General features: G+C 38.9%; 1 protein-coding gene across 1 annotated transcript; it reads left to right on the top strand.

Moving 5' to 3' along the window:
- Nucleotides 1-5,185: 5,185 nt before the first annotated feature.
- Nucleotides 5,186-10,240, top strand: LOC311087528 (extracellular superoxide dismutase [Cu-Zn]-like; the record flags this gene model as incomplete). The annotated part of the gene is made up of 2 exons (XM_084120855.1): nucleotides 5,186-5,270; nucleotides 9,569-10,240. The coding sequence occupies exon 2, from the start codon at nucleotides 9,584-9,586 to the stop codon at nucleotides 10,238-10,240; it is 657 nt and encodes a 218-aa protein (XP_083976981.1). The 5' UTR covers nucleotides 5,186-5,270; nucleotides 9,569-9,583.
- Between the last annotated feature and the right edge of the window lie 5,836 nt (nucleotides 10,241-16,076).

Here is a 16,076-nt window from a genome sequence, read left to right as displayed (position 1 = left end):
ACTTGTTGATAACTTGTAGCTAATGTGAGCTGTTAGCTTTATGTGGTAGCTTTATGTAGCATGCTAAATCCTGCTGGTATGTACAAGATCAGATAAAGCAGTTTGTAAAAACATTTTAAGCAGGTAGTCTAGCAGTTTTCTGCCATCAAGTAATAGGCTTTTCATTTTGTACTCATTTAGTACAAATAACTTTTCACAGTACACACAGCTTTACAGAAAGACAGACAGCTATTGTATAGTGATTTAATTGTATATGTAAGCTAACTTAAAAAAACACCAAGAACAAGAAATGTTTAATTTCACAATCTATAGCTTCGGTTACATACTACTATATGAAACATATAAGTTAAAAGGCATTAATGGTCGTTATAACGTAGTTCAAACGACTTGTATAATAAAGTGATTTTGTCTGATTTGTAACCAGGCACTAAAGCGATTAGCCATAAAACTTGGGTCCTAAACTGGGACTCATCTCTTCACCACACCTGCGAGATTCTGAAGTGTGCATACGATGAACAGTTTACTATCCCATGAGGCCATGGGAGAGGATTTGTGTTTTTTTAAATGCTTTATTTGAACATTTAGTTTACACTATGGTACAACAAAATTTGAAAATCACAAAAGTTAAGAATAACACCAATAGAGAGAGTAAAAAACTAAACAAAAACATGAACAACCAGTACCATAGCTCAAAGTAAAAACAGACAGTCTAAACTAATAACTAGCTTCCGACAGATGGCCGTACGCATCGATTTACGGTGGAAGACTAACTCCTGACCCGGCGCACAGCGAAATGACGAACGCGGAAGCTCAGAGGAAAGAGCAAAACAAAACACTGGTTGTGAATTAGCCATTTTAAAATATAATAGAAGAGGAGCTTCATGTTGTTGCACAGCCCTATTTGTTTAAACTCAAAGCTTATGATACTCCTACATCCACGGGTTACTCTTGTGGCGCAAGTCTGCTTGCGTAGTATGCGTACGGTCATCTGGCAGAAGCTAGTTATTTTAGATTATAATGTTATAAATATGGATATTTTTCTTACAAAAACCCATGGCTTTGCTCCGACCCCCCGGAGCCGTGTGGAGCCCTTTTATGATGGATGGATTAACTTTTTTGGGCTTCAAATTTTCTCCATCCATTCACTCTCATTATAAAGCTTGGAAGAGCCAGGACATTTTTTAATGTCAAGTCAAGTCACATTACATTTATTTATATAGCGCTTTTTACAATACAGATTGTTTCAAAGCAGCTTTACAGAGATAACAGGAGAATAATGCAACATAAGCCCTATTTGCACGGGATAAGTATTACCTGGTGACCTCTAGTAATTTGTAATAATTGCAGAGGTTGTCTGTGATCTTAATCCCGTGCAAATCAGCCATGTCTGTAATTTGTAAAGTGAAAATTCCCCCGCAAATGACCTTCCATATTTCGCCGAACACAGAGGTCCTGTGATAATATTAGTCCCGTGCGAATCAGCATTTCTGTGATTTGGCGAGGTTGTATATAATTTTTTCAAGGTTTTTGTTTCATGTGCGCTTTTTTATCCATCTTTTGCGAAGAATGGAGGCTGTGTTGGAGTGTTTTGATAGTATTTTGTGTCCCCAACTAAGCAAGCCAAGCCAATGGCAACAAAGACGAAAAAGGCGACAGTGACAAGGAACCAAAACCAGAAACCAGTTCTCCTCTGGCCAATGAACGAACAGTGTATGATTATGATTCAGGCAGCATTACCGGTCAGAAGCCAGATTGCATCGGAATATTCAGGATATTATCCAGTTCCATCTGGTTGAATATTGGAGTCATCATGCCGGTATGGAGACGAGTTTGTTGAGGATCAGTGCCGATGGCTGTCGTGTTGATGAGGCCTTCACAGGGGAGAGTCTAGTTAACACAATCTCTGCTGACACTTCAGGGATGCGTTGTGGTCGTTTCTAGGTGCAGGTCCACCATCTGATCTGGATACGGCCCGGATCCGGCTGATTACAGTAAACCTCGGAATAAGCAGAAAGACTAACATTAGCGTATGCCATTCTTCTTATGATGTAACGAGTACATCGGGTGTTATAGGAACTGTTCCCGGTTCCGGCTGACCTAATTTATGCAGCCTAATAATCATTTAACTGATTTGAATATCAGGAATGTATAATTTTCTGTTTATGCCAGGCAAGAGATGTGTTTTTAGTCTAGATTTAAACTGACTGAGTGTGTCTGCTTCCCAGACAATGTTAGGAAGACTGTTCCAGAGTTTAGGTGCTAAATAGGAAAAGCATCTACCGCCAGCAGTCGATTTTGATATTCTAGGTATTATCAACTGGCCGGAATTTTGAGATCGCAATAGACGTGAAGGACTATAATGCGTTAAGAGCTCACTCAAGTACTGCGGAGCTAAACCATTTAGTGATTTGTAAATGATTAGCAATATTTTAAAGTTTATATGATGTTTAATAGGGAGCCAATGCAGTGTTGACAGAACCAGGCTAATATGGTCATACTTCCTGGTTCTGGTAAGAACTCGAGCTGCTGCGTTTTGGATCAGCTGTAGTTTGTTTATTATGCGTGCAGGGCAACCACCCATAATAGCATTACAATAATCTAGCCTTGATGTCATGAACGCATTAACTAATTGTTTCGCATTTTTCATTGAAAGCATATGTCGTAATTTAGATATATTTTTAAGATGGAAGAATGCGGTTTTACAGATGCTAGAAACGTGACTTTCAAACGAAAGATTGGTATCAAAGAGCACACCCAGGTTCCTAACCGACGACGAAGACTTAACAGAGCAGCCATCAAGTGTTAGACAGTATTCTAGGTTAGTAGGTCCGGAGGTTTTTGGTCCAATCATTAGAAACTTTTATTAAGTAATAGGAAATTACTAGTCATCCAAATTTTTATATCAGCTATGCATTCCGTTAACTTCTTGAATTGGCAAGTTTTGTCGGGGCGCGAAGAAATATAGAGCTGTGTATCATCGGCATAACAGTGAAAACTAATGCCATGCTTTCTAATGATATCTCCTAAAGGTAGCATGTACAGAGTGAACAGCAACAGTCCTAGTACTGAGCCTTGTGGTACACTATACTGAAATTTTGATCGATATGACATCTCTTCATTTACTGCTACAAACTGATAACGGTCAGAAAAGTATGATTTGCAATTCCACTAATGCCAACATAATTTGAGTCTATTTAAAAAATGTTGTGGTCAATGGTATCAAATGCAGCACTAACATCGAGTAACACTGAGAGATACAACCACGATTGGATGATAAGAGCAAATCATTTGTGACTCTAATGAGAGCTGTCTCAGTACTATGGTACGGTCAAAATCCTGACTGGAAATCCTCGCAGATACCATTTCTTTCTAAAAAGGAACAGTGTTGTGAGGATACTGCCTTTTCTAGTATCTTTGACAGAAAGGGTAGATTTGAGATCAGCCTGCAATTGACATTCTCTGGGATCAAGTTGCGTTTTTTTAATAAGAGGTTTAATAATAGCTTAAAGGTTTTCGGTACAAATCCTAGTGACAAAGATGAATTTATGATATTAAGAAGATGATCTATGAACTCTGGAATTATCTCTTTCAATAGCTTAGTTAGGGTCTAACATACATGTTGTTGATTTAGATGATTTAACGAGTTTAGACAATTCTTCCTCTCCTGTAGTAATGAATGAATGGAATTTTTCCTCAGGGAGACCACAGGGCTTTCTTCTGTGTAGATATAAATTCACATACACCTGCATGCAGCTGCAGGGTAGCCTAAATGAAGGCTGTCATAGCCTACCATGGTCGCCCAGTAAGTTAAAAAATAATAATAAATTAAGATTTTAAGAAATATCTTAATTAAGAAATTAAGGTGGTGGTTGAGGAGATCTTTGCATACCCAGAAAAGCGCTATATAAATGTAACAAATTATTATTATTATTATTATTATAAGATATAAATCAATATAATTAGTAGTAAATTCAATATTTTAAACAAAAAGGAAAGAATAATGCATTGACTCGGTTGGGTAGCCTATAGGCTATAATAGGCCTATAACGTTCAGGCATGAACTGTCATCAGACTGACTATGAGAGATATTCAAATACTGCACTTGTGCATTCTCTGATATTAAATGTATTTATTTCATTAATATTGAGTATAATATCGCATGCACCTGAGTGTAAGTCACACTCATGTGTGACTTCATGGTCATGATGAGAGAGAGTCACATCGCATATTTCATAAAATTTCATGTCAACACATAACATGTTCTAGTTGTTTTGAACTTTACACATGCATTGAGTGAACTGATGAGTATTACTCATCATAGCCTATCTATGTGCTTTTGGGTCTGTTAAATATGCTGTGGTATATGTTTGTGTGATGTGTTAATAAATCATGTGTTTTTAAGATCCAGGATCATTTTTGATAAATTAGGGATCAAAACCTGAAAAGAAATTTGTCTGGAGTGCATGATCTCAAAATGTTTATTGGTATATACCTTGCAAATAACACATATCAACTGTATTCAAAATGAAATATTAAAGTCGGACCTTAAAGTTAACAAAAGTAATAAAAAGAAATAAACTAAATACATTTAACAAAAAGTGTCCCACCTTACCTGCTGCATTCAATCTACTAAAAGGGGATGTGAACATCGATGACATAGAAGAATCATTCCCTCTGAAATTTTTACTTCTGCCTTCAAAGACAATTAAATAACAGTCCAACTGCAAGTGTAATATAGGCTTGTAAGGCTTGGTACATCGGAGTCTGTAGAAATGGTTTCTTGAAAAAGAAGAACTGTCAGCTATTCACTTATGTGAGATGAATATCTGCTATAAGAAGTGGTGTCAAGCATGAACGTCAAGTGGAATTGTACACTAAGAATTAATGAGTCACAAATGAGCCACCAAATGAAGAGAAGAGGAATCTATAGCAGTACTTCTTTTAATAAACACAAAACAATGGACATAATCTACACTGGAGAACACATTGTGCAATGCAAGACAAAGAACTGAATACACTGAGTGCTATATATAAACAGGCAAACAAAGGGAGCTAAATGAAACACAGGTGAACTTAATTAGTGACTAACAGACTATCATGGTTAACTTGTAGCTCAACATGAGTTCCTAAAAGAGCAGCAAAAAGTGTGATTGCAAAGGAACATTCTCTCAATCCCAGGTCAGGACTGCACACGGATTAAGCGTTGTAGTATTTTTGTGACTGCAATATTCAGGCTCCACACGGCTTGAGGACAACTTTTCAGCTATACGGTGATGCACCTTTGCTGTTTTAGGCTTGTGTTTTTTTTCTCCATTCCATTTTCTCCATCAACTGACTTGATTTAGTACAACTGAAAAAAGTTAGTTTAAGCAAAAGTATAGATATTGTCTTTTATTTTACCTGTCCTTGTGAAAAATATCAGAAAATATTAACTTTATATTTAATATTGAATAACATGTAGGCTACAACATATCAGATTAAGTGTACTTCTTTAAAGCACGACAAAAAGATTTTTAAAACATAATGTACTTTAAAGTAAAACTCTTAGTTTGACCTTTTTTTTTTTTTTTTTTTTTTTTTTTAAGTTTACATGTACTAATGTCACTCCTGACCGCAGAAGCGCTATAATAGCCACCAGAGGGCACTTCTCCCCAAACCTTTTCCATTTCCATAAACCTTTGCCTGGACTCATTTTAGTGTGATTACATCCACCTGTATGTCATTGGTTTGTTAATGTTTGTGTGTGTGTATATATCTCAGGCACTTTGGCTGGCAGGTCTGACACTTATGAAAGTGTATGGTGTGTACACTTAAGTGGCTTTTTATAATTCATCAGTGTTGTTGTCTGCAAGTGGACCTACATGTTTTTTATTTATTATTATTATTATTATTATTATTATTATTGTACTTTCAAGATACTACAGGTACACGTCCAATACCAATAAGTACAATTTTTTTTTTTTTTTTTTTTTTTTTTTTTTTTTTTTTTTTTCACAAGGGTACATAGCAATTAAAAAATGATAGAGTTTTCCAGACAGCAACATAGTGTCTGCCCAGATCCGGCCCACATCTGGTACACATGGATTACACACGGCCCAGGGGTCCGTTCTTCGTACGTTGCTTAAAACATCCGAGATCAAATGAGACATCCAAGATGATATCATCGTGTTAATCATGATCTGGCTAATTGGGTTCTTCGAACACACCTGCCGGTTATGATTAGTATTGAGTTAGTGAGATAATTGCGCGTTCATGCGCTGGCGTAAAAGGGGATATGTATCGATAGTAGAAACATTGATCAGCAACGCTGCTATTGGCTGCTCTCCATGGCCATAGAGCGCGCTCAGTTTTTCACCTCAGCAGAGCAAGAATTATTACTGGAAGGGTATGCTGAGTTTGAAAAAATAATTAAAACGCCAGGGAACACCTCAAAGTGTGCAAAAGCCAGGAGAGAGGGCTGGCAAAAAGTAGCAGACAAATTAAATGCGCAAGTGTTCCATGTTATGGTTCTATCACTTATTACAGTACATATTCTTGTATTTTAATAATTTCATAATTGCTTGATGTCAGAGCCAGCACAGGACCCACTAGAACATGGGAACAAGTAAAAGTGAAGTACAAGAATATTCTTCAAACTGGTAATCTTTTCTAATTCTACTGTTTAGTCTCTTTTACCAAAAACATTTTAAATGATGTGTTTGTCTGTTTATAACAGCAACCAAGAAAAAGGCTGAGATGAAAAAAAACAGGTGGTGGTCCTGCACCCCCACATTATACCCCGGCAGAAGAGCTGGCCCTTGGGCTAAATGAGAACCGACCCATTGTGGAGGGCATCCCTGGGGGCAGCTCTTCCTTAGACCTAAAGCCAGGGACCAGTAACAGCAACACCTTAATTACAGGTAAATGAGTTTTAAATCATCTTGCTACACTGTAAATAATTTGTTGCTGCATTAAATTGTCTATAATCCAAATGGCTGGTACAGTCATTTCAACAGATAAATATTGAGTCAATTACTTTGACTTGTGAAGGTGAAAACTGCATAACTTAATGTAAAAATATTTTGCAATATGTTATTGATATTTTTTTCCTAGTGTCGTTCATTGTAATGCCATTGAGTTCTCCTCTTTTGTGTAGTTTTACATAATACACCAACACTTTTACCTGTTCCCAAGAAAGTGGTGGCTGAAGCATGTGCAGTAAGTGGATTTTTTTTTTCTAACTTTACATCAAAAGGGAAGAAAGTGCAACACTTTGTAATACCCATTTTTCTTTTGCACAGGAAGAAACCCTCTCAGATGACTGTCCTTTGGAGGAAGTACTTGTAAGTGCATAAATAACTTTATTTAATTTATAGGTGTGTACATATTATTTCTGACTGCAATATGAGTTGCAGGAGGAAAGGCCTACAGAAAGGCCTACTGCACAAAGTGATACAGAGGTGGGCAGTCTACTTTTCCTTTTTATTTCTGTTGCATGAGGCTTGTGTTTTTTTTTTTTTTTTTTTTTTTTTTTTTTTTTTTTTTAAATGGCACAGGGTGATATCGGTACCCTATATAAACAGAATCTTCAACAGAAAATTGAGTATTTTGATCTTAAAAAACATAGAAATAGAACTTGACACCTTAAAGAAGAAAAAACTGGCTCTAGTGATTGAGTTGCTTCAAAAAGAACTTCAGAGTAAGTGCTAAAAGACTATTTTTCACACAGTACTATTGCTGACCTTGCATAACAATATCTCTTATTGCAGGCAAACGATGACCATCACTGGCTTTTCTTGAGAAACAATAATTGAAATAAAACTCAAGGAACTAAGCATGTTGTCTGGTCTATTATTCATTTAGCGTGTGTGCGTGCGTGCGTGTAAAATGGTGGTCCACAATTCAGTCCCGTGCAGCTCTGCCACTGGGTTGGTCCAAGTGCACTGGCTGGAGGTCATCATCAGGCTGCACCTCCACCACAGGGGTCCTCTCCTTTCTGATGGTGGCAATATTGTGGAGGATGGCACATGCAACAATAATGTCACAGGCCCTGTCAGGTGCAACCCTCAGACACTGAAATCTTCCCTTTAGTTGGCCAAAGGTCATTTCAATGCGTGCCCTTGTCCTGGCTAGAGCTGCATTGTAACGGGTTTGTGGTCCAGGGTTTGGGTCAGGGAATGGTGTCATGAAGTACTGCCTGCAGGCATAGCCCCTGTCTCCTAGCAGGATCCCATCGTAAGCACCTGAAAAATGCAGTTTTGTTAGGCTCAGAATAAGATTATGTAATACAGTGAGTTTGAAATTATTATTTTTTCCTTACCACGTTCAAATAATGTGCATAAATGTGACTCTGAAAATCCTGGAGTCATGCACAGAACCAGGCCATTTGGCTTCCACATTTGTTATGTGGAACATGGAGTCACACACCATCTAAAATATTTGTAATCAGTCAACTGCATACTTTTTGATTACTTTTTTTTATATATATTTCTAATCTGGAATATTAAGAATCGTAATAGTAATTTACCTGCACATTTACACTGTGAAATCCCTTACGGTTCACAAAATCCCCTTCATTGGGGCCAGGTGGGGCCTTGATGGGGATGTGTGTGCAGTCTATGGCACCAATCACGTTAGGGAAGCCTGGGGAACAAATACTGTAAGTCCTAGGCTACTTTTTGGCATAATCATGGTTGCATGATCTTCATTAACAATTACAATGTACCTGCAATGGCAAAAAAAATTCTGCTTCACAGCCTGTGGTCTTAAGTGGCTTGGAAACACCACAAAGCCCCCTAAAAACTGTTTGAGTGCCAGATAAACTTTGCGAATGGCACGACATACAGCACTTTTCCCCAAGTTTTCCGCATCTCCAATAGTGTAAAAGGAAAGTGCCACTCGCAAAGAATCTCAAAGCTATACAAACTGTTTGTGCAGTTGTTAAAGCCCGACTCCGACGAGTCGAACATTTAATGTGTGGCTCCAACAAGTTGACAATGTAGATAATACCCTCCCGCGAAAAACGATATCTCTCAATCAGTAGATTTTCGCGCTGCGCTAAAGGATCCTGTCGATCTTGCAAAACGCGATTAATTCGAAAAGCTCTTCGAATAATTCTGGCACCTTCAGCAACAGGTTCCTGACGTAAAAACGGACAAGACATGGCTGCGAAAGACTTACCGTATCACCTCCGCTTATAAAGCCGGGATCTAATCCTGTTAACATGAAATAAGCCTGCTCGCGAGCAGGTTTAAGATTGCGCACCTGTTGCTATGACAGCAAGTCCAGGATGAGCTTCGAAGAACCGAACAATCCAAGATCATGCCAAATCGCCAACAATCAAATCCAGCTAAGTGAGTTAGCGATGTACGAAGAATGGGCCCCAGATGTGGGCCGGATCTGGGCCGACGCTATGTTGCTGTCTGGGTTCTTATATGGTTTTCCGTTCCAAACTAATCTGGTTGTGCTATTTTACCTAATGCAACTTCCATTCTCAAAGCTCCCTGCAACAAAGCTTTGACCTTTTATCAAAAATATTACATTCTTAAACCAAACGGCATGATTTCAATGAATCCACTCTTCATTGTAGGCTTTAAAGATCAACATGGAGAAAATCATCCTAATATTCCCTCTGATATTGCTGGTGCTACATATACAAGGAGGAGAGTTCTCCAAAAATCAAGTTTGTTTGCCTGCCGAAGCTCCACAGCCAGAAGTCGTGGAGTTCGACAACACAATCTATGCCACTTGTGAAGTAACTCCCAGCCCCAATTTGCCACGTAACCAGCCAAAGATCTTTGAGCAAATCCTCTTCAAGCAGCTCTTCCCCAATGGAGATTTAGAAGTGAAAATCAACCTCCGTGGTTTGCCTGCCAATGATCATCAAGAGCGTGCCATTGACATCCATCAGTATGGAGACCTCAGTCAAGGCAGCAGCACTGTTGGTCCTCATTATAATCCAAACGGCGTTGACCACCCTCATCATCCTGGAGACCTGGGCAACTTTGCTTCCGAGAAAGTAGTTATAAGGCAGTTCCTGACGCTTCCAGACGCCAAGCTCTTTGGGCCTTATTCCATTCTGGGGCGTGCGGTGGTGGTTCATGTGAAGGAGGATGATCTGGGAATGGGTTCAGATGAGGAGAGTGAACTCAGTGGGAATGCTGGACCGATAATTACTCTCGGTGTGATTGGCATTACTACTCCAAGTCTGTGGCAGAAGACTGAAGTGCTCCCCAAGAAAAGCTGTGGAGGAAGCAACTGAGTGTCAAAGATGAGGGAGTCGGATATGGTGGAAGGGCAGACTCAAATAGGATGATGATGATTTTCCTTGTGTATTCTTTGTATGTGTCCTACATTAAAGTATATTTCAAAACCTGAACATTTCCATGTTTTTTTTTTTTTTCTTGGTCTTTTCAGAGGCTTTTTGGCCATAGCTTCCAATAGTAAATGCACTCTTAAAAATAAATGTAGGGTGAATGCAGGCAAAGTGGGCCGTTTAGTTTGATTTCCTGTGCTCAATGGGTTAATGCTTTAAGACCATGACAATGGCCTTTAATTAAAGATACACTATTTCTTTAAATGATAAAATGGTTTTGGTTGATGCAATATGACACTGGAGGGTGTGGCTACATCAAGGACACCCTTATTGTTGAAGGTAGACCTAACCTCTGACATAAGATTTTATTTTCTAAATTATAAGGTTTCTCGCTAAATGTCAACAAATGGGTATATTATTCTACAGTTTGTTACTACAGTTAACAGGGAATCAAAATGCAAAAAAATTTAATGATTTTAAAATCTGTTGGTTTTCTTGTAAGGTGTTTAAAGCTACAATATGTAAGATTTTTGTAATAAAATAACCAAAAATCACTTGCAAAGTGTGATATATTTCCTGCAGTTGTGTACTTCCAGTATCCCAAAAGTTCCCAAAGATTTTTAATTTCAGAGAAATTCCAATTTTAAATAATGGCTCGTCCATGTTCACTTGTCGCCTGTCAATGACGTAATATCCGCGTTATCCCTGGTTTCCGCTCGTAGTGCCATAGTAACCATGGTGACAACTGCGTTACGTCTAGCGTTCAACGTCGTTCAAACATTATGGACCATGGCAAGCAGACTTTGGGACAAAAGGAGAACTAAAACGAGGATCAATATCGGTGTGGTGTTTTCGAGATGCCGAGAGCTCCACGTCCGTGACAAACTTCGACTTGACAGAGACGTCTTGCATGTACTTTATTAGACAGGTGAGCAAATGTACATAAAACTAATCAATGTGATATAGCTCAACATGATGAAATGTTAGAATATGATCAGTATGTTATTCTAATGTTCATCTAGCTTACTGCTAGTCTCATACAGACAAACAAACACATAGAATAACATTATAACTTTCAACACACTCAAATGCAGTTTAGTGTGATAGTGTAGACCAAGTGAAACAGCGCTGCGTTACCTCACAAGTTTAATTCGCCAAATAAACTGACTTGTTAACCCTTTTCCACCAAGGCAGTGCTGGTGCTGGTTCGGAGCTAGAGCCTAGTTTCAAATCGGTTCTTTGTTTTTCGACACCCAAACGCACCAGCTCTGAACCAGGAAAAGTGGTTCTTAAGTAGCACCAAAACATTGCTGGTCTAGAAGTAAGAACCGCTTGCGTCAGGGGCTGGGGGCGGGGTTACCGTGACCAACAAGACGAACAGAAACTTGTGACCGCCATTTTTCAAATAGCAGCTAATCGAGCTAATAGCAGCTTGGTTGTAATCTCCGTCTATGCAAGTTACGGCGAGCTGCACGAACACGTTGGATTCGCCGTATTTGGATGCCGATGTAGGTTCGCAAAGCCATGAGCACCAATAGTAACGCAACGACCTCCATTGTTGATTGGAAGGCTTGTTCGAGATGCATCGGAGCGGCACGGACCGATCGGAGCTGCGGGAGTGTTTGGAGAGCATACGACTCCTTGTGCTTTTGGATCACTTTCGCAGTGCTTTGATGTCATGAGCCGATCGGTCTGCGAGAAGCCGAACCATCTCGAACAAGCCTGGTGTGTTTGTGTTTGGCGCTGCCATGCTAGGGTTGCTGGGCAACATAAGATGTATACAGTGACGTAAGATCTGGCTCTGTGGTGGCTCTCTGGCCTTGTGGAAAGGCAAACCGGATCTTAGAGAGCTCGTCAGTCGAACCAACTCCTGACTGGCAATAGCTCTGGCTCTGAACTGGCACCCGGTTCATGCTGGTGGAAAAGGGGTATGTGTGAGTATTAATTCAGCACTTGCGGGTAGATCGATAGAATGAAATGTCCTTATTCCTTTATATCCGCGGGACTCGCATGTGGCGCTGATATCTGTCTCTCATTAGCAATCGCGACCTGCTTCATACCACAGTCATGTTAAAAACATCAATGTATTCACTCATCCATAAACATTATTAGATCCTTCGGCATGACGGCAAGTTCCATAATTCCGCTTATGCGTCATCAACCTACACCTTTGTTATTGTAAGAGGTTAAGCAAGCCTGGTTAGGACCTGGATGGGAGACCTCCTGAGAAAACCAGGTTGCTGCTGGAAGAGGTATTAGTGAGGCCAGCAGGAGGTGCTCACCCTTGGTCTATATGGGACCTAACGCCCCAGTGTAGTGATCGGGACACTATACTGTCAAAGAGCACCATCCTTCCAATGAGACGTTAAACCGAGGTCCTGACTCTCTGTGGTCATTAAAAATCCCAGAATGTCCTTCGAAAAAGAGTAGGGGTGTAACCCCGGCATCCTGACCAAATTTGCCCCTTGGCCTCTGTCCATCATGGCCTACTAATCATCCCCATACACTGATTGGCTTCATCACTGTCTCCTCTCCACCATTGAGCTGGTGTGTGGTGGGCGTTCTGGCCCAATATGGCTGCCGTCGCATCATCCAGGTGGATGCTGCACATTGGTGGTGATTGAGGATATTCCCCCTTCCATGTAAAGCGCTTTGAGTACCCAGAAAAGCGCTATATATAAATGTAACAAATTATTATTATTATTATTTAAAATGTAGATGCAGAATATAACGCTTTAAACATGGACACAATTTAAGTTCATTTACAGTGTTTAGAGAAAACAGACAGAAAAAAAGTTTTACAAGATGGTTACCATTTTAAATTTTCCTCTTATTGAATTTTTGTTAGCCTATTTGTTGTTGCATGTGTTGTAGTTCCATTTGTAATATGTATGTAGAGTTCATTAAGATTTCTGATATTTAAATTTCATAAAATTTCATGTCAACATAACATGTTCTAGTTGTTTTGAACTTTACACATGCATTGAGTGAACTGATGAGTATTACTCATCATAGCCTATCTATGTGCTTTTGGGTCTGTTAAATATGCTGTGGTATATGTTTGTGTGATGTGTTAATAAATCATGTGTTTTTAAGATCCAGGATCATTTTTGATAAATTAGGGATGGGTCACATTACCTGAAAAGAAAACTGTCTGGAGTGCATGATCTCAAAATGTTTATTGGTATATACCTTGCAAATAACACATATCAACTGTATTTAAAATGAAATATTAAAGTCGAACCTTAAAGTTAACAAAAGTAATAAAAAGAAATAAACATCTAGGTACTGTATCTAAATGACACGTTTAACAAAAAGTGTCCCACCTTACCTGCATTCAATCTACTAAAAGGGGATTTTAACATCGATGCCATAGAAGAATCATTCCCTCGGAAATTGACAGCAGCGGTTCAACACAGACCTGCCCTCGCTCGTGAGCGAGCTGTCTGTCATCATAGTACGCCCGTCATTGTTGATACGTTGGAGCACTGTCTATGAGCAGAATGGCGTCAAAGCGATTGTGGTGTTCTGTTCTTGGGTGTAATAAGGAACACAGCAGTCATTTTGATGTTCCTAAATCCGAACCGCTGAAGACGCAGTGGCTGAATTTGTTTTCGAAGGGAATATTCCCCAGGATCAACGTCAATGCTTTCATGTTTGCGCGAATCATTTCACACACCAGACTGCTCGAGGGTGCTAAGAAGCTGCTCCTGAAAAAAGGATCAGTACCAACTATTCGTGTTCCTGCTGCACCTCCAGAAGAAGAAGTGAGTGTAACGTTTTATTAACCTTTATATTAATATTTATATTAATCTTTGCAAATCGCTAGCATGCTTCACGATGAATGCGGCTATTTTTACACTCAGGGTACATTACGGCATGTTTTCTATGTACGACGTTCTCGATATAATTCATAATCCCACGTTTATAATGAACAACGCGTTATGGTTATTGTGTTATTTTTACAAACGGTGTACGCACAGAACAGAGGGGTGGGGTGAGCAAAGCTCATTATCATTTAAAGACACATGCACTTAAACGGCGTGCTGAAAACAGAGATGTTTTTGACCAGGTAAAATTAGTGTTTTCTTACAATACTAATGAGAATTTTTAATTAAAGTATATTACAAACTTTTAATTTAGACCCTAAAGAATCATATTAGCTTGTACAAAAATGGCATTATATGACCCCTTTAAGAGCATGACAATGGCCTTTAATTAAAGATACACTATTTCTTTAAATGATAAAATGGTTTTGGTTGATTCAATATGACACTGGAGGGTGTGGCTACATCTCAAGGGAGGACACCCTTATTGTTGAAGGTAGACATAACCTCTGACATAAGATTTTATTTTCTAAATTATAAGGTTTCTCGCTAAATGTCAACAAATGGGTATATTATTCTGATTAAAAGGGAATCAAAATGCAACAACAAAAAAATATTTTAAAATGTGTTGGTTTTCTTGTAAGGCATTTAAAGCTACAATATGTAAGATTTTTGTAATAAAATAACCAAAAATCACTTGCAAAGTGTGATATATATTTCCTGCAGTCATAGGCGGAAATGGTGGGGGGGTCAGGACTTTTGAGATTTTGTGATAATTCACTCACCCTCAAGCCATCCTAGGTGTAGGCTTTCTTATTTCACACAATCAGAGATACAGTGGGTACGGAAAGTATTCATACCCCCGGTAAATATGATCAAAAATGGCTGTAAAAATAAATCTTTCATTCAAAAAATTTGATCTTTCATTCAAAAAATTGGCAAAATTCTAACCTTTCATTGAAGTAAAAGAATTCAAATTGGGGGGGAAATCACATTATGAAATAAATGTTTTTCTCCAAAACACGTTGGCCACAAATATTCATACCCCTAGAATGTTTTATGAATAAAATATCTCTGAAGTATATTCCCATTAATATTTACCTTTTTTTTAGCACACCAGGGTGACTAGGAACATGAAATTGTCCAGCCATGACTTCTTGTTTCACAGGATTTTAAATATGAGGAAACACAAAGGCCAAATTCCTTTAATCATCCATCACAATGTGTAAAACCAAATAATACAGTTCTGATTTGCAGCAAAAGATTGTTGAGCGTCACAAAATAGAAAGTGGCTGTAAGAAAATAGCTAAAGAATTGAAAATACCCATTCTGACCATCAGGGCAATAATTAAGAAGTTATAATCAACTAAAGATGTTACGAATCTGCCAGGAAGAGGACGTGTGTCTATATTGTCTTAATGCACGGTGAGGAGGATGGTTTGAGTGGCCAAAGACTCTCCAAGGATCAAAGATGGAGAATTGCAGAGATTAGTTGAGTCTTGGGGGTCAGAAAGCCTATAAAAAAAAAATCAAACAACCCCTACATCACCACATGTTGTTTGGGAGGGTTTCAAGAAAAATCCTCCCCGCTCGTCCAAAAACGAACTCCAGCAAATTCAGTGGTCAGACACGACTGGAACTTCAAACGGCACAGGGTTCTGTGGTCAGATTAATCTAAAAAAATAGCTTTTTGTTAGCAAACACGCTAGATGGGTTTGGTGCACACAAGGATAAAAAGTACCCCATATGTACAATTTAATATACCACTGGATCTTTAATGTTGTGGGCCTATTTTTCTGCTGGAGGTCCTGGACTTCTTGGTCAGATACATGGCATCGTGGATTCTATCAAATATCAACGGATAAAAAAATCCAAACCGGGCGGCTTCTGCTAGAAATCTTATAATGGGCCATGGTTGGATCTTCCATCAGGACAACGATCCAAAACAAACATCA

Source organism: Abramis brama (genome assembly GCF_963993115.1).
Source record: "Abramis brama genome assembly, chromosome: 7".
NCBI classification, from domain to species: domain Eukaryota; kingdom Metazoa; phylum Chordata; class Actinopteri; order Cypriniformes; family Leuciscidae; genus Abramis; species Abramis brama.
This window is presented reverse-complemented; position numbering and strand designations above follow the sequence as displayed.